A 25,217-nucleotide genomic window follows, 5' to 3' on the forward strand; every position below is an offset into this window, starting at 1 on the left:
CGAGAACATATTTCTCAATGAACAACATGCCGCAATCTTGTTTGAATGAATGGCCATGTAGACAGCAGTAGATAGAATCGTTCTCTTAAAAGCACTAAGGTGAATGTAGTGAATGAATACAAGCACTGTGTAAAGTCAGTGGTTGAAAGAAAAACCTCAGAAAAATGCTCAATTACACGCCTAGACAAATTTATACTCTACTTTTTTACCTGCTGTGGACGTGTTAGTATCTAAATGCGGTATACAGTATACAGCAGTGTGAGTGTGAGTGTGTATGAAATGACGAGACGTTATGAACATGTCTAAACATTACATTAACATCGTTTGTTATACACTCCTTACTACTATTTTTAACTCATAAAGGTATTTAGAAGAAAGAAATGCACAAGGGAATGCATTATTAAAAAATTTAGGTCAGAATAATGCAGAATAAGTATGCAGTGTCTAAGAAACTAATAAAAGAACAAAATCTCTGTGGCTGTTTTTGTAAGTCATACTGAAAGAGATGGACAGTGATATGGAGATGGAGAGTGAGATAAGAAATAAGTCTACATGAGACCGAATGATAGTTTTGTTTTATTTTTTTTTAACGCTTCCATCTCTTGCTCTGCAGGGTCTCTGCAGTGATCAGTATGATGGATGGTAAAAACATGTTTGTCTCTGTATTTCACCCGCTGTTGGTTTTGCTTGTTTAGGCTCGACTGTGGGACGCCAATTTGAAGTTTTGCTTCCCATCTGCTCTGTTGCCCCAGAAAGTAACAGCAATTACTAAATTCTGTATTGACCCTCTCACTTCCTCTCTTTCCTCTGCACGTGTCTCAGACTGGCGGTCGAGCGAGACAGAGACGGAGATGGAGCCGGGGGTGTTTCTAGAGGACTACGTGCTAGCCGTGGGGGAATCGTTGGACCTTCCGTGTAATGCGCCCAACTTCCTGATGTCTGTTATGTGGCAGAAAGACGGCGACGTTGTGCTCCCTGGCAACCGTACACGGCTGAGCCACAAGGTGCTGCACATCAACAACGTCTCGTACGACGACTCGGGTGTCTACACCTGCAGATACGAACAGGGCAACACGCTGCTTGGCAACTATACTGTCAGAGTCACTGGTCAGTACACTCTGTATATTTCCAGACATCGCTTTGTCCTCCTCTCCTTTAATCTTTTTTTTCTAAGTTCGTCCTCGCTCCCTCTCACCCCTCCCTGCACTGATATGTTGGGAATCAAGGATCAAAATTGTTCTGCTTTTCTCACAATAGACCATATAGCTCATGTTTCAGCTTGCAGTGACCTGGTTGATGTGTGTGTAGGCAGTGGCTTCCAGCCAATCAAAATTCAGAACCGCACCACGGTGATGAAATAAACTTGCCAAATACACTTACAGGTAATCATAAGTTTCAGTGTTCAGGAACAAGACAAACACACAGTTATCCATAAATTCTCAGATAAGCATGGCAGGCACCAGCCTTTGTAATCTGCTTTTCTCAGAGCACTAGAGAGAGAGAGAGAGAGAGAGAGAGAGAGAGAGGAAGAGGGGGTGTTGTTGCTCAATATTTTCTGCAATCAGGCTACATGCTCTTCCTGCAAGCAGGCAAATATAAAAATGCTGTAATCTGTGTACATTAAAGCCTTCAAATATGTGCTTACATATTCATACACACACACACACTCACACACACACACGGATGGTTAAACATTCTTATGCTTTGAGACCAAAACATATAATTAACCCAGAGACAATAAAGATGCTTTAATTGCAATTATGTAATGAACAGATTGGTATAGTTGAGTTGTGTATTTGTGTATGCGTTGTGTATATGTGTGCGTGCGCCAGGGTCTGCTTCCACATAAGTGTGTGTAATTGGTAGCATGGGTTGGACTGAGGTCCTGTAAACTTAGGATCTCGGGGACACCAGCTGAGCTGCTCATTGACAACTAATTAGAGAGCAATTGTCTGGAATCACTTCATCATTTGAACCAGATGGAGAGAGAGAGAGAGAGAGAGAGAGAGAAAGCAAGAGAGAGAGAGAAAGAGAGAGAGAAAAACAGAGAAGTGAGTTTTCCTCTTTTACACATGTGTTTGGCATCGGTCCAGCTCTATTTAGCTCGTCTGCAGCCTTCTGTCAATACAGAGAGAGAGAAAAAAAATAAGGATTGGCTGCAAATTTCTGAAACAATTACAGCACATTGATAAAATGTCCATAAAGACAGCAATATCCTGTTCTGCTCACTTAATCGCACACCTCCACTGTGATTATCACAAACACACACGCTCAAATACAAAACAGACCTAAGTCATCTCATCTCCGAACTGAACTCTGAGTCAAACTGTATTCACGTCAAGTTCTGAATAGGGCTCAGACGCAGGAGTGAGACACTGTTTAAATGCTTTTTTTGTAATATTTGGTGAAGTTCTTCTTGTCTTCTGATGGCTGCTGACCTGCACAGTAAACAAAATAAAACGCTAGTCTCTCTGGCACCCCAGGCTCTGTAAACAGGATAAAAACTTATAATTGGGACTAATGGCATTCACTTAATCAGGACAAGAAGTTTCTACTTGTTTACTAGCATTGCCTGTTGATTCAGAAAGCCCTGCTTTAGCACTACATCCTCATCCACATCCACATCTCTATTGATGTAAAACATCCATAAGCACCAGCACCTTGAGCTCTCCAGGACACTGAAAAAGAAAAAAAAACACTGTTTGGAATTTGGGTTTTAAAATAAGTAGCTTCAGCTAATTTCTGTAAAAATCCCCAGTTGTGCTTTTCACTTATCAAAGCATCTCTGACTAACTTGAAAGCAGTAGTCTGTAGTTTTGTAGATGAGTAATATTATTTACTGTAGAAGAGCTTTACACATTAAATCAGTCCCATGCTGACGTTGGAGTCTCAAAAGCCAAGTACAAGTTGAATCCTGAGTCACAAATAAGTGGGTCCAAGTCTTGAAAACAGTGACTTCATTTAGTCAAAATCCAGGTCTCGTGCACTACATAATGACACACACACATAGACAGACAACAGACAAGTGGTGCTTTTCAAGGGGCTGAAAGGTCTTTCAATCTAAACTCCAGTGTTTTTAGTGTTAACTGATAAATAATGGCAGTTAGTGTCTGACCTGGCTAATGTATAGCGTATTTGTGTAAAGTGTGTGTGTGTGTGTGTGGAGCCATTACCTGTGTGAATGACTGTTGAGGAACTGAAAGAATAATCTCCCTTTTTCATGGCAGTGTTATTTTTTCCGCCCCTTGAATAGGTTCATTTAGAACTACCATATGGGAGGGAGGCCATAAGAATGTGTGTGTGTGTGTGTGTGTCTGTGTGTGTGTAATAATACAGCTGTTGTTAAAAATCTCATGAACTTTTTGCTGAGTGCCTACTAACATCTGCCAGCCATTTACTGCTGTGTGTGTGTGTGGGGGGGGGGGGGGTTCTGGAGGTGGGGGCAGGTGGGGGGGCAGCTCCTGGGTGTTTGTGTATGCAGTAATTGCTTTTGATTTGTTATCAGTTCAGTTTTTTCCCCATTCACTGGAACATGAACAGATTCATTGTTGTGTGAGAAAACCATAGTGCCACAAGGTAATACAATCTCTCTCTCTCTCTCTCTCTCTCTCTCATTCAGATTCCCTCTCATCTGGTGACGATGAAGATTATGATGCGGAGCCAGACGATGCAGGTAATGAAAATGGTGTGTTCCCTCAATTCATCTATTCTTTTTTAATTCTTCTTTTTGAATTAGCTTTTTCAATCGGTTTCCTGTATTTGACTTTGCTCACTCTGGGTCCGTCATTCACTGTTTCAGCTTACATTTCATTTCATCATCTACTTTCCCCTGTTACTAAAAACAGGGCCCCGCAAGAAGTGTGTGTGTCTGTGTGTGTGTGTCACTGAGAGAGTGAGAGAAAGAGATAATTGGAGATTTGCTGACAGCTCCTGTGGCTCTTTGGACAGGGAGCACAAGGGTAACAGGAAATACAGAGAAAGCAGTAAAACAGTGTAACTGAGAGGAATGGACTTGAGCACTCCCAAGTGAAATGTAAAAAAGATCGTAATGTAAAGATTTACTCACGTCGTTGCTGTGTGTAATAAAGAACGAGGGAGCGAGGCAGAAGTGTGTGGTGTGTGACTAGTGGGTGGGGAACAGCGAGGAGGAGATTAGCTGAAAACTTAAAACCCCTTTAGAGTGTAATGAGCATTAATCCACTTGTAATGGGAGAGAGAGAGAGATTGAGACGTCATGTGAAAGTTCAGACTGGATTTAGAACATGTGAGTAGTCTGAATGATGACATCATCCTCCTCCTCCTCCTCCTCCACACTCTGCTAGAGAGACAGTGCTCCACTCTGCACTGTGTGGCTGTTACAGTCCTACACACGCTCACAGCTGATAAGTGAACCGTTCGTTTATGATGAGATAGACCAGGGCCGGACTCTCGCTCCTCTGGAGCCTGCACTTTTATGTTCCGAACGTCTTGTCTGCATCACCCTCAGGGCTCATGAGGGGTTTTGGGCAACTTTGGACAGCCGCGCTGTGCTTTGTGAGCTTATTTTGGCAGGCTTGTAGTGTTCCACTCAAAGCTCCGATTGTCCTTAGTGGATTCGACAAGAGTGTTCAAAGAGAGCAAACTACCACACACACACATACACATACACACTCACACAAACACACACACACACATACACAGAGCCACTTCTTGGGCTCCTGCTTAACACGCTCTACTGACCAGCAGCAAATCATCTGAGACTTACATAAAAAGTTCAGTGTGTATGTGTGCCAGCAGCGCATGTTTTTGTTTGTGTGTGTGTACGCACTTGCGTGCATGCAACTACGTGTTTGTCGGACCCCGGTACCCATTATATGCCAAAGGAAATTCCAGCATGTCGATCACCCCTCACACTCAGATCTCTGATACCAGCTCCTAACCAGCTTGAGGCAGACAGAGAGACAGAATAAATAGGAAGCCAAATGATGGTATTTTTTTTCTTATTGTGAACTTTTGTACAGTAACAGTAAATATCACATTCTACACATTTTAAAGAAAACACATGTAATTATAGACTGTTGGGAATATTTAGCTTGTAGAGTATATTATGAACCAAATCTTACCCATGTCAAACACACAGTTTCACATACACACAGTAAATACAGTGACTAGAATTGAGAGGGTTTTTTTGATGGAGAAATGAATTTATTTGGCTGGTTGTATCACAGGAAAGCTTTCACCAAAAATCACAGATGCTAATCAGTGTGCGTTAATAATTCTGAGGAAAGGATCCATCTCCTTCTGAATCGTGTATTGGTTTACATGCTGTGTGTGCTTTTCCAAACAAATCTTTATTCAGTCTTGGAATTAGACAGCCAGTCTGTCACTGACACAGTGTGCAAGGAAAACTTTCCACATAGTGATTTAACTAAACAGAAAGAAACACACACACACACACATACACACACACAAAGAAACAGATGCTCATAGACAAGGAACACCAGTTTCACATATAAATATAAAAAAATACAAATTATTTTATTTACTAAAAGGCACAAATCTGACAGTCAGTTTTATAGTGTTTTAAACAAAATGTGTGGCTTCTCCCCATCAGAGGCACCATACTGGACCCGCCCGGAACGGATGGATAAGAAGCTCTTAGCCGTCCCTGCTGCCAACACGGTGAAGTTCCGCTGTGTGGCAGCTGGGAACCCCACCCCCAGCATCCACTGGCTGAAGAACGGCAAAGAGTTTAAAGGCGAGCAGAGGATGGGAGGGATTAAGGTATGTCCCTGATCTGTGGAGGAATGCTGAAGCAGTTCGTAATGGAATTTGTGTGTGTATGGGTATGGGGTTACATTTGATTAGCATCATCATTAACAGTTTACACAGATCATGACCATCTGCCTCTCTCTCTCTCTCTCTCTCTCTCTCTCACTCCACCTGTTGCTGGCTTACAACAGCATTGTCAACATTCCATCACTGTTTTGTTCTGCTCTTCCTGCTATTCACACACTCATGTACACTCTTTTCCCGAAATATAAATCATATCGAAGAGACTTTGCATCTAAGAAAGTTTACAGTGTTAGCACAAAATGAATAAATAAATTCTATAAGCCTGACAGTTAAAGTACCAAGGACAGAGCGGATACTGAAATGGTCAGCATTGTGAAATTGTATCATTTCTGTGTGTACTTTCACTGAAACCCCATTGTTGATGTCCAGCTGTTTGGTGATAAGTTCATCTGTAGGGTCAGAGTTGAAGATGGCATTGACAGCTTTATTATTGCTCAGACCACAACACACACAGCCACATGGGGTCAGGGTCAGGCCTCTAGACTCGACTTGACAGCTACACAATGCCATCCTGCAGCTTTTATTAAAGCAACAGGCATGAAAAAAACCCTCAGCGTCATGCATATGAATGTGCACTCAGTGAGTGTGTGCACGTGTGGGTTGACTAAACAAAAACGTAAAACCCCAGATTTTTTTAATGTTTTTCTTAGATTTTTTTCAAGAAAACAGTAAGGTTTTTTTAATTTTAAGATATTTAAGAGGGTTTTAATAGCATTGCTAGACTAGTATATACTTCAATAAGTAAAAAAACAGGCAGACGTGTGTGTGTGTGTGTGTCTTTGTCTGTACTTTTGTATGTTGCACCATGTGATGGCATAATATAGATAATAGACTGATTGGCAGATGATTGGATGCTAAAATTTATTTGTATTTATTGTTTGGTACATAATGGAGGAACTAATCTCATAACACATCTCCAACTAGCATGGGATGCGATATTTTTAACCTATCAACCATTTCACTTCAGCAAGGCTCAGTTAGGACTGAGGGTCTTTGTTTCCAGAGCTGTTGATCAGAACTTGATTAATCGTGTGCAAATGTGTTAAGAATGCTTAATGAGCTTTAGATGTTAGAAAATTAGCCAGTGTCTGAGGTCTTATTGTATAAAAGTGTCTAGTCCTCAGTGGAAACAGTTGACTTTCCCACAGCTTTCTCCCTACTCACACACACACACACACACAAACACACGTGCACAGAGCTCTGTACTGACTGGCAGGCCTGTGGGGTCAAAGTTCATCCTTCTATTGAGTTATCAGAAGGGGGCAGGTCTGCATGGGTGTTGCCGTGGCGATTGAAAATCATTGATTGACGGGAAGGCGTAGCTTTTGACATGGTCACATATGGCTACCAGAGTCCCATTGTTTGAATGCTAATAGGCAGCACTACAGGTTAGTCACAGCCCCCTCAACACACACACAAACACACACACACACTGGCTTTTGTAAAGGAGTGTGAGTTCGGTTGGTGTGTGTAGACGATATGTTAAACAGCTCAATCAGCAAGTCAGTGTGTAGCGATTAAGTCATCTACATCAGTGTCTTTATTTTTTACATGGCTGTTAATGGGGGGCTGACACTCTTAGCTTTGTGTTAATTACACATTATTTATGTAAATTAAGCTACATATATTAGCATACATTCTTCAATTGAAGTATTTGAAGTATTTATTTGCTGTTAAGGCATTTTTCAGTAGGTATGTGTGGGTGTTTGTCTGGAGCTCTGAATGTAGCAGGACAGGTTCTGTGTTCCTCTGTTGATACACGTCCCAGCCGAACAGCTTCGGCTTTTTTAAATCTCTCTCTCAGAGTGTTTAGCAAATAGACTGTTTCTCAGTATCGCTTGCTAGGTGTATACATCCACATGGCCTTTACTTTGGCCTTTAGAACACTGATCAACAGTTTGTGTAATTGTGTGGGATTATGGGCAGTCTGTAAATGGTACATGGATGAGTTTGATTCCAGGACAGCGTATCCAATTAGACCTTCACTTTGTGCACTCAGAGAGAAAGAAAGAGTTTTGTCATTTTAATGGCCAGCCCAGGGGTCAGAAGTTTTGCTTCCTGTCTCTGTGGGTCAAATTATTCTGAATGAGCCTGCCCTATACTGACATCGCCATAAATCCTACACGTCCACACACGCACACACAAATGCACACGGAGAAAGATGAACTTTCTCCTGCCCTTTGCTTTGCCATTTATTCCTTTCACCTGCCCTCCATTTCTCTGTTTCACTCTTACTCACTCTATCTCTGTCACCCTCGTTCTGTTCTGTCTCTGCTGTTCTTAGAAGGTTCCTTGTCTCCTGTGTGCATCTCTCACTGCAGTGTGACTTTATCTCTATCAAACTACCATAATGCTTTCTCTCTCTCTATCTCTCTTTTTCTTCTTCTTCTTCTTCTTCTTCTTCTCTTTTCTGATTTACTGTCACACGAACAGCTGAGAATTCCCTAATCTTTTTTCCCCAACCAGGCACTGAGTTAAATGTAAACTCACATGATATCAACAGGCCACCCATTCGTCCTCCTTCTCCTCCACCTCCTCCTACGAATTCGACCCCCAACACACACTCAGCCCCTGCTCTCTCACACACTCATCCTCTGATGCCACATGTCCATCAGCAGGCTCTTAAGAGTCATTGACTCAGAGTGAGGGAGGGAGGAGAGGAACGACAGAGAGGAGGGGTGTTGGGGCACCATAAATGCTCGCCAACTTTCTTGGGCATGTGTGAATATATGTGTATAGCCTGGTCGGTGTTACCATGCAACTGTTCAAAAACACAGCCCATAATATTTACACAGTTACATTTTTTTCCACTCTGAACTTCAGTGTGTGAGAGAGAGAGAGAGAGAGAGAGAGAGAGAACGAGAGACAAGGAGAGAGAGGGAGATAGAGAGAGAGGTTTCCATATGTATGGTCTTTGAGAAGATTATGAATGGGTGGTAAGCTCTTACTCTGTGTGTGTGTGTGTGTGTGTGTGTGTGAGAGAGAGAGAGAGAGAGAGAGAGAGAGAGAGAGAGTGTAAATGTAGGGTTTAAGGGTGTGTGTAAACACTAAGAAATGCACTTTGTAATCTGTCGGCACCAAGTCTGGTGATGTTAAATGTTCCATGTGAGTGCTGCTGTCGACATGGCATTCAAGTGTTTGTGTGTGTGTCTGTGTGTGTGCACGTATGTATGCGTGCATGTGTGTGTCTCTGTGTGTGTGTAAGCGTGCATGTGTGTAAAGCAGGCTGTAAGTACATATATATATACGGCTTCACATCTTCTTTCTCCTCCCTCTGTGTTGCTAGTTGAGGGATCAGCAGTGGAGTTTGGTTATGGAGGGTGCTGTTCCGTCAGACAGAGGCAACTACACATGCGTAGTGCACAACAAGTATGGGACTATCACACACACTTACCAGCTTGATGTACTGGGTAAGTTTAGAAACTCTTCCATTCTCAGGAGAGGAGGAATTCTTTAGGGAGTAGTTGGCATACAATCTAATTTCAGACCAGAGCACCTTAATGATTAGAAAAATATTCTCTAGGATGAAGTGATTATTGAAGATGAATGTACAGTTTGAACACTTTTTAAAATAACATAGACTCTACTAGTAAACCTGTGCATATCTGTGTGAAAATAAAGATTGTTTAAGGCTTCACAGTGCAGAATTATCTGTAACCATGATTATTGTCTGTACTTTCCAGTAATATTTTCAGTACACATGTTCACTCATGTTCACCTGCCTTTTCCTCTCTCTCGCCCCTTCAGAGCGTTCTCCTCACCGGCCCATCCTGCAGGCAGGTCTGCCGGCCAATCAGACGGTGGTGGTGGGCAGTGATGTAGAGTTCCACTGTAAGGTGTACAGTGATGCACAGCCTCATATCCAATGGCTCAAACACATTGAGGTGAACGGTAGCCGCTACGGCCCCAAAGGAACACCCTACGTTACTGTTTTAAAGGTACAACCCTGCACACACACACACACACACACACTACTGACTGTCACACTACTTAATGTCCTACTACTGACTGTCACACAGTACTGACAATCATACTATGGACTCACTGCCAACTATTAAACTTTACTGATTCACACTACTGAGTGTCACACACTACTGACTATCAGACAGTACTGACTATCACACATGACTGTCACACAATACTGAGACACTACTGACTGTCACAAACGACTGACTATTACACAATATTGATACAATATTATCAATATTGAGCCACACAACACTGACTGTTAAACAATACTACCACAAATGACTGACCAGCACATAATACTGACACACCATTGACTATTACACAGTACTGACCATCACACAATACTGACACTCACACTACTCAGTCACTGCTGACTATCACACTCTGCTGACTCACACCCAACTGACTATCACAAATGACTGACTATCACACAATACTGACACACTACTGACCATCACAGAATACTGACACTAAACTACTGACTCACTGCTGACTATCACACTCTGACTCACACCCTACTGACCACCACACACTACTGTTACACACTGTTCACTATTATCTCCTCCTGACTGTAAGCTAAGAACATCTGCCACCTGACCAACATCTGGATTTACCACCAGGCAAAATGACTCCTGTTAAAAACCACAGGTTTTAGTTCACGGGGGATGAAAAATGGTTAATAAAACGGTTAATCTTGTTAGCATGGCCACCACTGAAGTGTTGTTTTTTTCCTTGTGCGTCAGACTGTGGTCTTTCTGAGTGCATTGTAAAACCAAATTGTGCTGAAAATCTCAGGTATGCTGCTGTCCGGCTGTAGGTACAGGAAGAACTGCGAAGGCTCTCGGCTCTTGATATGTAAGAAAATTATGATGTGGTAAAGAGTCTCACATGCCACCCATGTTAGCAAGAATTTGTCAGGAATTATCACCAATGTCAGAAATTTCTATTCCTTCAGAAGGGCCAAGAGGATTATTCCTCTCTCTCTCTCTCTCTCTCTCTCTCTCTCTTCAACTTCAGTCTATCTCTCTCTCCTATTTGAGAACAAGTAGGGAAACGAGGTGGTTCACATCTGTTTTGGGCTAAGCAAACCGCCATGCTGGCGTCGCGTGGGTAGACAGCCACTCTCCCCACTGCCCTGCTACCTCTGCAAAAGAGGAGGAGGAGGAGAAGAGAGGGAGCGGGAGATGAGGCACCCGAAAAAGCCATGGAAAAAATGAGTGCAGGAAGCAAGGGAAGGGCAGAGTCAGCAGGCAGAGGAGGGGAGAGCGACGGCTAGCCAGACCGCCACTCTATTTTCGACTCCCACATAATTGAAACAGTATTTTACAGCGAGCTGCGCACCCGTTTTTCCCTTCCCCACAGCCTCATCTGCGTGCCCCGAAACCTCCTCTCCCTCCTCCTGCTCGGCCCACAGCACAGAGCGACAGATCATGTGTGGCACATAGTCTGGAGAGAGAGGGAAAACCGAGAGAGAGACAGAGACAGATGAAAAGGCGTATGTGTAATTGAAGTGAAATAAACGAGTGAGAGCAATGTTTGGGAGAATGAAAGAGAAAGTGTTTAAGTTGATTAGCACTTAGAGATGTGTATGAAAACACAGAGGTAGTGTTTCCACGTGCTGTGATTTTTGCACAGATCAAACGCTACGTGTGCATTTTCCATGTGTTTCTGTTTAACCTCAGCTTGATTTCTGTATCAGCTGCGATCCGCGACACTGAGCTTGTGTGAAATAAAATGTCTATGAGAGGGAGAGATGATCGCAGCTCATTATATATATATCTGCCCAGATGTTAATGAGTGTGCTGCCGCTTAATACGTATGCATGCGTGTGTTTGTGTGTGTTTTGCAGAATCTGACTAGTAAGGATAAGGAATATGTTAATAGGCTCACTCTGTTCAATGTGACAGAGGAGGATGCAGGACAGTACTGGTGTACAGGCTCCAACTTTTTAGGCAAGTCTGAGATCCCTTTCTGGCTCACAGTACGCCAACCAGGTAAACCCCCTCCCCAAACACCTTGGACTGAACTGCCCAATCAGCTGCACTTAAGCACATTCTACTTCCGGGTGGTGATGGCTGAAGCTGACTTCTTTACTTTTTATTGATTAAGCTGTGTGTGTGTGTGTGTGTGTGTGTGCGTGTGTTAATTTAATCTTCATTTCCTCATCTTTTTGATGCAATCGATGCAAAACACAACAAGGGCTTTGCTAATTTGAACCACACACATTCATATTGAATTCCCATACACTGCTACCCACAATTGAACCTCTGCTCTTTTTGTGAGCATTTTCAAACACACACACACACACAGACTTGGCAGCCCTCTGTGATGAATGGATGGCAGTATTAACCATAGAAAGCTCAAAGAAGCTTTAAAGACATTAATGGCCACCTCACCATGGAATGGAGCAATTTCAGCTCAACCTAAATAAGAAACAGACCCAGCAACGAAATACACAGTTTTCAAGTGGAATAGTGGCACCAGGGGGTGGAGCCTCGATTATATTCCTCCAGGTCATCTCTCTGACAACAGGGAAGCTTTGCTGGTGATGGGATGGCTGGTGATGGGATATCTGCTTTTGCTAGGTGACGGGCTACGTTTCCTCCTCTTTTCTCTCTCTCTCTGGGTTTGTGGTTTATGAGTCTCTCTCTGTCTTTTCTCTCCCTCTCCCTTCATCTCCCTTGTTCAGACTGCTGGCATTAACACTACGGATAAGGAGCTGGAGGTTCTGTTCCTGACCAACGTGTCCTTTGAGGATGCGGGCGAGTACACATGTCTTGCGGGGAACTCTATAGGTTATGCCCATCACTCAGCTTGGCTTACCGTTATACCAGGTACAACTTCTTCTGATTGATCCCTCACTGTCTTCTTTTTGTCTTTCGGGCCTTTCTGCTCTAATCTCGGAGACTTTCTTTTGGTATTTGATTTCTCTGCTGCTTTATTGGTGCATTGTGACTCTATATTTATAAAGTGTATATTTATATATATATGTATATTTATAAATAAATATTATTACATCATTACTGTTATTGTGTTTTTTTTCTGGTTTCTTAAATGTTTCTATTATCACCACACAGCACATTTACAATTGTAAAAGTTTTAATTAGTGCTGAAGTTTTCTCTTTGATTCCATCTTCATGTTAGTGCATCAAGAGTTCTCAGTTCAGGATGAGCCAATGGCGTTCACTCACCGTTTCATTATTCCACTCATATTGCCTCTGTGGGGTGTTGCAGTAAATGACAGCATCCATAAATAGCCTCCACCCCAGCATTAACTCGTTCTCTCTCTCACACAAACACACGCCTACGTTCTTTAATTAAAAAAGTTCAGCTCATTTTATATAGTCTGCTTATGGGCGCTTGGGATGCCACATGAGTAGCGCAGTCCCCTGGAAGATGAGCAGTATGGGATGTGTACCTGTAGGGAAGCCTGACAGCTCAATAATTAGTTTGTATTAGTTTGTGTGACTGTGAGTTTTCTGTGGGTGTTAATGGCTCCGCTTTCCAAAGTTCAGATTAATGATAGATATGCATTCACATTCTTTCAGGCACATTTTTAAACTATTATTATTTTCTAAACAGGGAGTCTTGTTTTATTAAATAGGGAAGCTCTCTAACAGATCATGGTATAACATTTGTGCCAGTTCTCGTGCCAAACAAACCTTTTTTTTTTTTTCTTTGTGTCAGCTATAGGGGATGTAAAAGACGACGACTACGCAGACTTCCTAATCTACGGAACGGGCTGCGTGCTTTTTATCCTCACAGTGATCATCATCATCCTCTGCCGCATGCGTATGAACACGCAAAAGACTCTTCCCACGCCTCCAGTACAAAAGCTCTCCAAATTCCCCCTCAAGAGACAGGTAACAGAAAGTAGATACAAGATTTGATCAGTTTCTCCCCTCTTGAATTCTCTCATGTCTTTCATGCTTGAATCAAACAATGCTTCTTTCCTTCTAACTGTATTGTCATAGAAAAAAATCCCTGTAGATGCTTTCTGAAATTTACGCAGGGTTTTAAGTCTGAAGCATGTGTATGTGCACATGTGTGTTGCTTGGCCCGTGGGAGAGTGAGAGAGTGGGAGTTTGTCATAGTTGTAGTGTAGCTGAAGATTATTCATATTCTCCCATGACTGCCAGTGTGCAGATCATATTTCACCTTCAGTGCAACCCAGTCTCTCTCAGTTGTTTTAAAGATTTTAAACGGCAGCAGCTGCAAATGAAAACACACACAGACTCGCTCCTACTTTCTCCCAGTCATTCCTCACACGCTCTACAGCTACTGATGGTTAGAAGAGAGGAATTGTACAGACAGACACCGCTGCCAGCTTCACTTGGACCCAAATCAGCGATAGATGGAATCTGTATTACATTAATTCTGTAATCTGTCTCTACAGAGGATCACATTTTTATTTGTCACCGCTCCCAGCACACCTGAAACAAAGTATTCCATGTTTTTCATGGCTTGATACAGGTGTTTAAGATGCACAGGGAGAGGAAAAACATGTACTCTGATCACTTCATTAGGAACACTAGACTAATACTGGGTAAGCCTCCCTTTGCTCACAGACAATTCTTCATGGCAGGGATTCCACAAGATGTGTTGAGATTCTGCTCCATGTTGCATCACACAATCCCTGCAAAATTTTTAGCTACACTTTCAGGCTGCGATTCTCTTGTTCTACTACAATCCATCTCATAGAAACATTCCCAACACCATTACACCTTCTCCACCAGCCTGGACTCATCAACCCACCCACATCAAGGTTAATGTGTTGTGCATTCTGAGATGCTTTTCTGCTCAGCACAATTGTATAGTATGATTATCTGGGTTGCCGTAACCTTTTTCGAGTTGCTCAAACCAGTTTGGAAATCCTCTGTTGTTCTCTCTCATCACCAAACGGTTTCCATCAGTGATGTTTCTTTCTTTATTGCACCATTCTGAGTAAACTCTAGAGTCTGTTGTGTTTGTGAAAATCTCATAAGATCAGCAGTTACAGAAACACTCAAACCAGCCTGTCTGGCACCAACAATCATGGCAGTGTAAAAATCACTCAGATCACATTTTCCCCATTCTGATGGTTGATGTGAACATTAGATGAGGCTGAGGCTGCTGGCCGTATCTGCATGCTTTCATGCATTGCTCTGCAGCCACACAGTTGGCTGAGTAGATAATTGCAGGAATGGGTGTACCTACTACCTCAGCGAGTGTAGACTGTCTGGGCATCCCTAATAGCCTCTTTGAAAAACATTGCCTTAGTCACTGTCTTATTCATCTGGGAACAAAGTTGTATAGTGTGTATTGCAGTTCTCACTCAAAAAGCTGATGCGCAATGATGCGCAAACCATAATAAGCAGTCTGTTAAATAGGATTTATTGAAAAATGCCAACAATTCCAAACACTCCCGGATGGAAAAAATAAATAAATACACCACAAGTGTTTTCCATGATGGATGAAAATGATAATATTATGTTTTTAAAGCAGCAAACACTCATACAGGAAAAAAAGAGCTCATAATGGAGGCTGTTGAGATGAAAAATCATGATGCATAAAGAATCATTTTTGAATTGCACCATAGCACACTGAATCAAAATCAGTTTGAATCGTGAGGTGCCTAGAGATGCTCTCCATTTGATCATTTCATACACCGGTGGTGTGCGTGCGTGTGTGTGTGTGTGTGTGTCTGTGTGTGTGTGTGTGTGTGTGTGTGTCTGTGTGTGTGAGATTGCAATGAGCTTATCAGCTCCATGCTCATACTGTTTGTCAGCTATTCCTCTGTGGAGTCTACTCCAAAAGCAATTTTGACAGCACTTTGATTGAATCATCATTGCCTGAGCTTTTCATGTTCACACCGCTAACATTGATCTCACACGTGAACATGAAGCAAGGGGTTACGGAGGGAGGCAGAGAAAGAAATGAGGCGAGAGGGAGGGTTTGGGAGCTGTGAAAAATACCCTTAAAGTAAAGCAGGAGGAGGAAATATCACTGAAATAGACTTCTCATTTCCAGCTAGGCCATCCATCAACTTGAGGGGAGAGATATAGAGATATATAGCAGTCTGAGTGTATGTGACAGAGAGCACAAAGAAAGTGAGGAGGACAGGAAAGAGAAGAGGGAACACGAGGAAAAAAAAAATCAGCAGTTGAGCTGATGGTTCCTTAGGCATTCCCTTAGGAGATTAGGTAGAAATGTATGTGAGATTGTGTGTGTGTGTGTGTGTGTGTGTGCGTGTAGCCCTGAAATTATTCTCCTTATGTCTTTCGTTGTCCATCATGGCTTAGCTGGCAGCTGCAGTCTCTCCTTTTCTCTTTGCAGCACTGGCTGAAGAGCAAGGACACTCTCCATGTTTCTGTCTCTCACAGCTCAAAGAGGGACAAGTTCCACTCTTGTTCAAACACCCCACAGAATACATTTTTTATCTTTATCTCTACCTTGTTTCTTATTTCGACATGCTCTCTCTCCTTCAGTATATTTTGTCCTGATCGCTTGTCTACCGCTCCGACAGAGACGATAACATTCTGTTCTGCTTCTTCACTTAAGCAGGTGTCCTTGGACTCCAATTCCTCCATGAATTCGAACACCCCGCTGGTCAGGATCGCCCGCCTGTCGTCCAGTGATGGACCTATGCTGCCTAATGTCTCAGAGCTAGAATTACCCTCAGACCCTAAGTGGGAGTTTCCTCGCTCAAGGTGAGTTACCTGCCTAGAGAAATTGTCATATCAATATAGTTGTTTCACTCTAGCTTCAGTGTCTAATCATTTTAAATCATCTGTTTTGTCTGTGTGTGTTGCTATAGGCTGACACTAGGGAAAGCTCTTGGTGAAGGCTGCTTTGGGCAAGTTGTGATGGCTGAAGCCATCGGTGTTGATAAAGAGAAACCCAACAAGCCGATCACAGTGGCAGTCAAGATGCTCAAAGGTATGTTAAACACAGAGACAGTGCCAAAGACCTGCCTCATCATGTAAGACAAATATACATAGAGAGAGAAAGAGAGAGAGAGAGAAAGAGAGATAATGTTAAGGTTAAGTGTTTGTAAAGAAATGGTTTACGTTGTTTTGTCAGACGATGGCACTGACAAGGACCTGTCTGACCTGGTGTCAGAGATGGAAATGATGAAAATGATCGGCAAACACAAGAACATCATCAACCTGCTTGGGGCATGCACACAAGATGGTTAGTTCTCACAATATGAACATGCACACAACATCACATATACATGTTTGTCTGAGTCACTTTGTCAGTGACAGACTTGAAAATCAAGTTTCTTTTGAAAGTGTCTTTCATGGCTGAAAATTCTCAATGTGTGCGTATAGGTCCTCTCTATGTGTTGGTGGAATATGCCTCCAAAGGAAACCTGAGGGAGTATCTGCGTGCCCGGAGGCCTCCCGGTATGGACTACTCGTTCGACACCTGTAAGATTCCAGATGAGACTCTCACCTTTAAGGACCTGGTGTCCTGTGCCTACCAGGTTGCCAGAGGCATGGAGTACCTGGCTTCCCAGAAGGTACCATCAAATCTCACACCTCTGACCTGATGTGTGTGAACATCACATTTTATATTAGCTATTTTCTTAGGCAATGAATGTGTATGCATTAGAATGGGTGAAGGTTTTCCAGTGAGGGAAAACATACTGACCTGTAAAAAAGCACTGATCCTGGAGACTCCTTTGATAAATTTGCCATAAACACCTGCATACAGAAAGCTTATTATTATTCTACCTTATGCAGAGCACCGTACAGGTCCCAGTGAATTAGCTGTTATTGCATAAATGCTCACATATTAGAATGAGTGCATTAATATAAGCGTGTGATTTGCATTATGGTTCGCACTACTGCCAGAGCCATGCTGGTACAGAAATGTAATCACCTTCTGACCAATCGTATTCAAGTATTCAACACCGCTGTGGTGTAGGAAATAGAAAAGGGCTGATTCTCAGTGGCCACTGACAGTGTGCAATTTTGAGCCCATGGTGTGGGGTTTGAAAGGACCACTGTGTTGGCAGATTTAAAATTTCACACCCTTTTGCAACCACTCCACCACCGTCAGCGCAGACGTGTTCCATTCTGGCCATGAAAATAGCACCTGGGCAAGAATGGGAGGGGAGGAACGGCATACACTCAACAGAAAAGAGAACTCTTACTGCTAGATACATTTCTTTCGTATGAATTGAATGATTTTTATGGCAGACACATGATTAGTGGTGATGACCTCTCCTCTCTATCCCTCTCTCTCTCTCTCTCTCTCTCTCTCTCTCTCATTGTGTGTGTAGTGTATCCATAGAGACCTGGCAGCCAGGAATGTTCTGGTGACGGAGGATAATGTGATGAAAATTGCTGACTTTGGTTTGGCCAGAGATGTGCACAACATAGACTACTACAAAAAGACCACCAATGTGAGTCATTCCAGCTTCTCAAATACTTCACCAAATGTATTATGGTGCTAATTTTAATTGATTGTTATTGGTATAATTTGGCTTTGCTGGCAGTGCCACATTGTTTGTGCTGACCAGACAAATATGTGATGATGTTCTCATGTAAAAATGCATAAAATAAACCCTAAATAGTCTGTTGCTCTGGATATTACAATGATTTCGTCTGGAAAACTGTCATGCCCAAGTAAAAGAAGCTTATTCAAACTGGTGATGCTTTAGAGAACCATGTGCATGTGATTGGGCAGTGGGAGAGGTTCAGTAGAGGACACAGCTTAATCAAGTGACCTGCAGCAGTTCTAAGGGGGTTTTTAGCTTGTGGGAATATTTAAATGTGCTCTGTGGTGGAATCAGTGTATTAGATGAGACAGTAGAGGATTAGAACAGCGCTGTGTTGATGTTAGCTGGGCGTCTATGTACCCTGCCGGCTCAGCTCATCTCTTGTTCTGATCCGCTGTGTATGCTTTCAGGGTCGTTTGCCCGTTAAATGGATGGCACCGGAGGCTCTGTTTGACCGGGTCTACACACACCAGAGCGATGTGTGAGTTGACAATGCCACGCATACCTGTCATTTTCCCCTTCACTCCATCTTTTCTTCACAACATCCAGTATTCCGGTGTTTAAACACAGTGACTGTATCTGTTAGCATCAAACTCAGCTGAGCGTGTGTTTGTGTGTGTTTTACAGTTATTCATTGATGCACACATTCCTGCTTTGTTTGTAATAGTGTGTGTATGTGTGGAGAGCTGGTTCCTGTTCATTATCTGTTCACTCATTCAGGCTTAATATACAGTGATACAGTTGTGACACACACACGCACATACCTACACGCACACACGCACATAAACATGCAAACGCAGTGCAATATTTCTCAAAGCACTGCAGTAGTGAAATCATATTATTAGCTCTAGGCAGTACAATATTGGAGAAAAAAGTGGTTATTTATACATCTACTGTGTGTGTGTGTGTATGTGTGTGTGTGTGTACACGCGCCTCCAATAGAATTGCTGCCTGCTGATGTGTGTGAATAAGATCTGAGTCTGACATTAAGCTAATGAATGGATACTGATGGGATGATGGGCCAATTATTCAGCATTCATACAGATTCTTATGCTGTGTGTGTGTGAGAGAGAGAGAGTGAGTTTAGCTAGCTAACATGAACTGGCTCTTAACTCCCCTTGTCTTTCAGTGTGGCTAATTTGATTAGCACTGCACAGTGGGGGTGTGGAAGAAATAGGGCCAAACAAAAGAACCCTGAGTTAACAGAACAGCTTGTGATAACACACACACACATAGACACACACACACTGATTTAATGGACTTGCCTCTCTTATCACAGACACATATTATAAGCCTCACTGAGAACTGGCCTCTCACATCCGCCAACAACCAAAGGCCCCAGAGAGAGTGAGACACTTAGAGAGAGAGAGAGAGATATTTTCTCTAGTTTTCTGTAGTGTTTCCACATCTTCTCATCCATGCAAGATGATAAATTCAAAAATTTTATCTAACAGTCTACAACCAGCATCATGAAAAGTGGTCCCAGTAGTCATCCAGATATTCACATCATGAATCCCATCATCCTCTGCCCAAGATGCCCTTGTGGCTCTGTCCACTTGTCCACCCACAGCTATTCTCTTTCTGATTGCCTTTTTCTCGGGCTGTATTCACCTTTGGCTTCTGTGCTCTTGCAGCTGGTCGTACGGAGTGTTGCTATGGGAGATCTTCACTCTGGGAGGATCGCCGTACCCTGGCATCCCTGTCGAGGAGCTCTTTAAGCTGCTCAAGGAGGGCCATCGAATGGACAAACCTGCCAACTGCACTCATGAACTGTATGTCTCTGAACTCACTCACTTTTAATCCGCCGTGCTTTCATTTGGCAGCAAACGTTTAGTGCTGTTCATTAATTTTAGTTTGTGTGTGCAGGTATATAATTCGATATACATGTAATGTGGTAAGGTAGTGATTTTCTTTTTGATAGAAGAATCCTTTTATTCAAAAATTTTTAAATAATCATCAAGATTTTAAGTAAAGAATACGTGCTGTTATTGGAAGGGATAGTGTGATGTGGCCCAGTTCAAAACGTTTTATTCCTCACCGCGCCAACAATTACAATTTTTCATGACTCACAGAAAGACACATTGTCCATTTTATCCAGTTCTAGTTCTATTTATTATATTTACTCTTTCTTGAAGTTAATAAGACAAAAAATGGTTTGTCTTCTTGCCAGAAAACCACAAAGCAGAAAGCCTGCTGTCATGAAGACTCTTCCATGGTGGAAAAGTTGAAAAGCTTTAAAACAGCTTTACCTCTGACTGTGACAAAATACAGACACTGAAGACTCCTTTAAAAAATAAACACAATGTCTCCATGCAAAAAAAGTGTCACCTTTGCAAGCGGCATGTTCTTTGTTAATGAGTTTGTGATTATGTGGCCGGACAATGAAATAACTGTTGCCATAGAAACAATCAGATATTATGATGAGCACAGTAAAAGAAGGATTTATAGAAATGATAGAAAATTGATCCACACTTCTGACCAATGAGATTCGAGAATTCAACAAAGAAAGAAATGTGAAGAAACCTGGGACAGAAAAGTGTATTTATTGTCTCATTTACTCTCTTACACATTCTGTACTAAATTCAATCTCACTCCACATACAGTAGATTAAAAAAAACAGCACTGAATAAACAAATTCACACACTATTGTGATGTGATGAAATTATGCAATGAATATATTTCTTCTAGAAGAAAGTGAAAATGCTGTACAATTAATGATATTTGTGTCTGACTGTTAGGTATATGATCATGCGTGAGTGCTGGCATGCTGTCCCGTCTCAGAGACCCACATTCAGACAGCTGGTGGAGGATCACGACAGGGTTCTCTCCATGACATCAACCGATGTAAGAGCGTCCAAATATTCTCTCCTCATCTCTCCTTCACTCTCCCGCTATTATGTTACTACTCAGTGCCTCAGAGATATACTCAGCTGTTATGTATTAAGAGAAACCCCAGCATTTGCGTGTGTGTGTGTGTGTATGATCTCTGCAGGAGTATTTGGATCTCTCAGTACCGTTTGAGCAGTACTCTCCCACCTGTCCAGACTCCAACAGCACCTGCTCCTCCGGAGATGACTCTGTGTTTGCTCACGATCCCCTGCCTGACGAGCCGTGCCTCCCTAAACACCACCACAGCAACGGCATCATACGGACATAGAGGCTTGAAACGCAGCAGCAGCAGTTTTATACGGGTGTAAACAGCTTAAACACGACAGCAGACATGAACACCCAAAAAAGTCTATCATAATAATGCCATTATAAGAACACCCTTAAGAGGAAGAGGGAGGGCTCAGGGGTCAAAGACATGTTGCCATTCATATCCCCTTATCAACATCCCAATAGGAGGAGGCTCGGTGCTGCACGGCACGCAACGGATCTCCAGCCACACCGAACTAATCCGCTCGGCTCACTGCGAAGCGGGAAAACAAAAGAAAGCTGCGTGTACGCTACGTCAAGGCTACCGTCATCATTTCCTCTTTTTCCTGCCCTTCTTCTGTTTAGAAGCTGACATTCTGCTTTTTGAAAATCATGCTTTTTTAAAGAGAATTCCTATTTTTCTACTCTGCCAGTTTATTTTGCCTTTAACGCTTGGCATTTTGAAGGGTGAAACCATTCCGTGCCTATCGAACAAAACACAGAACCAGTGGAACTGATTTCGAGACTTATTATACAGTAGCTACATAGTAGAGTGACACCGCCAGTGTCATTCCACGTAGGACAGTTTGGAGCTGATGGGAAAATATTTGATTTGCATGGGAATCAAACTTAAACCATTGCTTTCAAACATATGGCCAGTTTCATTTTTTTTAACTGTTCTTCTTCTTCTTCTTTTTTTTTTATTTTGTTCACGAGAACTTCTGACATGCCAATCTTTTAAAGGAGAAGAGTCCCAGATGTGAGATTTGATTTGAGGAAATATAATTGTTGCGTTTTGTATGTATCTAAATTTTCTATTGTAAATATACAGATATAAATATGTATCATATTGCAGTCCACAGCAGTGTATGTAAGAGAAAAGAATTGATTTAAAAAATAATAATAATAGTTTAAAAGCAATGCATTGCAAATGAGCATACGTTGTTGAGGTCATGTAAACATTTAATCGTAAAAAAAAAAGCTAAAAAGTTTTATTTGAATTAACATGTATATTTGTAAAGCTATTTATAGACTTAACATAATGATTTTAAGGTCTAAAATTATAGTCTAGGGTTTTGGTACTGTAAACAAAGGGTTTTTTGTTTTTTTGTTTTTTGTTTTTTTTTTTTGTTTAATTTTGTAAGTTATTTACCACAGAGGTACAGCATTTTCTCAGCCAGTGGATTTGTTTTTTGTGGCTTTTTGTTTTTTTCTTCTTTATTTTCTTACATGTTCCATCTCTTTGTTTACAGTGGCGAGAATGTATAAACACTATTGGCAATATAAGAACCAGCATAATGCCATGAACCAGAAGTTGGGTTCTGAGATGAAATGAGAGTGCCACATGTTTTTCATTGTGTTGACTGTGATCTCAGTGTTAATATCTGGAATACAGGGACCACACGTGATTTTTCTCTGGAGAAGAAACTGTCCGACTTCTGAGAGATTCAGCACTTGCCAGCGTTTAATATAAACACTATAAACTAATATTTTATATAAATATATACAATTTCCCTACAATTACCGTTGCCTTGTTGGCCTGAAAAAGTAACAAATGCAGTGATTTTTCATAATAATTTTTTTTTTTTTTTTTTTTGCAACACTACATTTTATTGGAGTGAGACAGCCTTCTCAGAGAATGAACACTGTGGTTCTGAATATCGCTCATATGAAGGAATGCTTTGTGGTTAAAACCCCAAAAGGCATCAATTAATATAGTAGAAACTATACGGTCAAACCATTTTATAAAAGTGTGTTTTATGATTGCTTTTTCTCATTTATGCTACAAGAAAAGTGTGAAATACTGCGAGGTATCTTCCATAACTATATTTGTACAAAGTGCCAAAATCTTCCAGCTGCCAAACTTTTTCTTTCTAGGTCTGTTACTGAGTCCAGATTCTTTCTTCCTCTTCAATCTGAGAGTGTGTTGCTGATACGTGATTGTCTCTTGCTTTGTGAGTGAAACAGTGCATTGTGCGAAGGTTCGGTTGTGTCTCAGGGTGTCCTTAGACAATTGTGCATGAACTGGCAATAATGTATAAAGGGACAAAGGAAGAGACAAGGTGATGCACTTGCTGCTAAAACAAACAAAATAATTGTAGATTTCATATCCGAGGACTGTAAAGCTCGTTCACTGTCCTGTATTTCGATTGGCCCTTTTTCTATTCATCAAGTGCCTGGCCCAACGGGAGGGTTTGATGTTTTGCTAGAGGTTTTGAATGTACAGCCACAGCAGCAGAGACATAAGCAGGGTGTTTTCTTTAGACACATTTTGTAAAGCACTTCTTTACTGTTGTTGGATTACAGCACCCAAAAACATTCATTGGGAAAGTTCCATCTCTTCTTCTTCCAATCAAGGGAGACCGTTGTCCCTAAAAAACCTGAGAGAGCCCAGTGTTTGGCGTTTACTTATTGAAACACGCTCTATCTCCTGAATGGCTCTCTTCTGTATGACCTTTAACCTCTGGTTCACCCTCAAAATCCCTCTCTACTCTACTACTGAAGGCCCTGAACCCCTACCAGCACTTTGGTGCTGCTCCTTTCCCCACAAATATTTATTGTATTTATAATTTAGTTTGTTTAGATGTGCATACAACGGTGTTGGTTTTGTGACACTTTTTGGAATCTAAGATGGAGGAAGTACCAGGACGTGTTTTGGGGTTGAAGAGGGTTCAATTCCATTGAAAATGTTTACATTCTCTTCCAGACACCATGCTTTTCCTGCCGCTGTCAAACTGGCTGGAACGATTAGCAATACGGTCTAATGACCACATTATTATTCATTCGACTTTAATGTGTCCTTTCTGTTAGCTCGATGTGTTAGTGCCATTCAGCTCTTATTAGAAGATAATGCAGTTAAATTACACTTTTAATTTGCAGATTATTACCATGCATTGAGTAGATTTGATATAGGTTGATGAATTTAACTAGGAGTGAAAGTGATCTTTGCAGTATTTTCTCACAAAGGAAGTTGGTCCAACAATGCATTCCATGTAGACTATTTTGGAGGAAATAAAGTTTGCTGAATTAAAGTAGCAGGTCATTCAGCCTCGTTCTGTTTCTCTCACCTTCTAATATAGAGACGTGTGTAAACAAAGTGAACTAACGATTTGACATGAATGCTTTCTTTTATTTTTCATCCAAGTCCCTGCTCTTAGAACATTCCACTGTATTCCCGTTTCACCTATAGCGGTGAATTTACCTCCTCCATACTCACAGTCTGTGCCTGACAAAACATTGCTGTTAATTAAAAGATTATCAATAAACACACTACATGAAAATGGTGATATTCTATTCTGTGCACTGTACACTGTGCTGTTACTGCTTTTACCTTCCCTTTGTTTTCTACATGGACTCTAAGTTTTCTTGTTATACGCTGAAAAAAAGACTTTTGTCCACTTTCTAGTTGTAGCTTTGTAGCTATATATATAAAATGAAGAGGCCCAGCATGAATTGCTGTGAACCTTTGCACAAAGTGAGCTTTATGAAGACATGATTTTTATAAAGTTTGGAGTGGAAGAACTTATGTGTCCTGCACAGAGCCTTGACCTCAACCCCAATGAACACCTTTGCTATAAACTGGAACACAGAGTGCATTTGTGGCTGAATGAACACAAACCCCCACAGCCACTCTCCAAAATCTAATGAAAAGTCTTCACAGAATTGTGGAAGATATTATAAGGGTTATATTGGGACTCCATCTGGAATGGGATGTTCAAAAGCTGTATACATAGGTGTGATGCTCAGCTGTCATACTGTTGGCCATATAGTGTGTATATATTTATACCAT

General features: G+C 41.7%; 1 protein-coding gene across 7 annotated transcripts in view; it reads left to right on the top strand.

Annotated features, from left to right (window-relative positions):
* fgfr3 (fibroblast growth factor receptor 3) overlaps positions 1-24,707 on the top strand; it is a 35,736-nt gene extending 11,029 nt beyond the window's left edge. The window contains exons 3-18 of one of the 7 annotated variants that reach the window (XM_058385811.1): positions 823-1,107; positions 3,620-3,685; positions 5,594-5,763; positions 9,122-9,245; positions 9,583-9,773; positions 11,654-11,798; positions 13,492-13,673; positions 16,348-16,493; positions 16,601-16,722; positions 16,867-16,977; positions 17,118-17,308; positions 18,074-18,196; positions 18,703-18,773; positions 19,927-20,064; positions 21,031-21,136; positions 21,285-24,707. In XM_058385811.1, coding sequence (XP_058241794.1) covers positions 823-1,107; positions 3,620-3,685; positions 5,594-5,763; positions 9,122-9,245; positions 9,583-9,773; positions 11,654-11,798; positions 13,492-13,673; positions 16,348-16,493; positions 16,601-16,722; positions 16,867-16,977; positions 17,118-17,308; positions 18,074-18,196; positions 18,703-18,773; positions 19,927-20,064; positions 21,031-21,136; positions 21,285-21,449 — 2,336 coding nt within the window. In that variant the 3' untranslated portion in view covers positions 21,450-24,707. Of the gene's footprint in view, positions 1-822; positions 1,108-3,619; positions 3,686-5,593; positions 5,764-9,121; positions 9,246-9,582; positions 9,774-11,653; positions 11,799-12,493; positions 12,639-13,491; positions 13,674-16,344; positions 16,494-16,600; positions 16,723-16,866; positions 16,978-17,117; positions 17,309-18,073; positions 18,197-18,702; positions 18,774-19,926; positions 20,065-21,030; positions 21,137-21,284 lie in introns of all 7 variants that reach the window. The other 6 variants (XM_058385810.1, XM_058385812.1, XM_058385813.1 and 3 more) reach the window with 6 other exon arrangements.
* The last annotated feature ends 510 nt before the right edge of the window (positions 24,708-25,217 follow it).

The sequence above is a fragment of the Hemibagrus wyckioides genome, linkage group LG03 (genome assembly GCF_019097595.1).
Source record: "Hemibagrus wyckioides isolate EC202008001 linkage group LG03, SWU_Hwy_1.0, whole genome shotgun sequence".
Lineage (NCBI taxonomy): Eukaryota > Metazoa > Chordata > Actinopteri > Siluriformes > Bagridae > Hemibagrus > Hemibagrus wyckioides.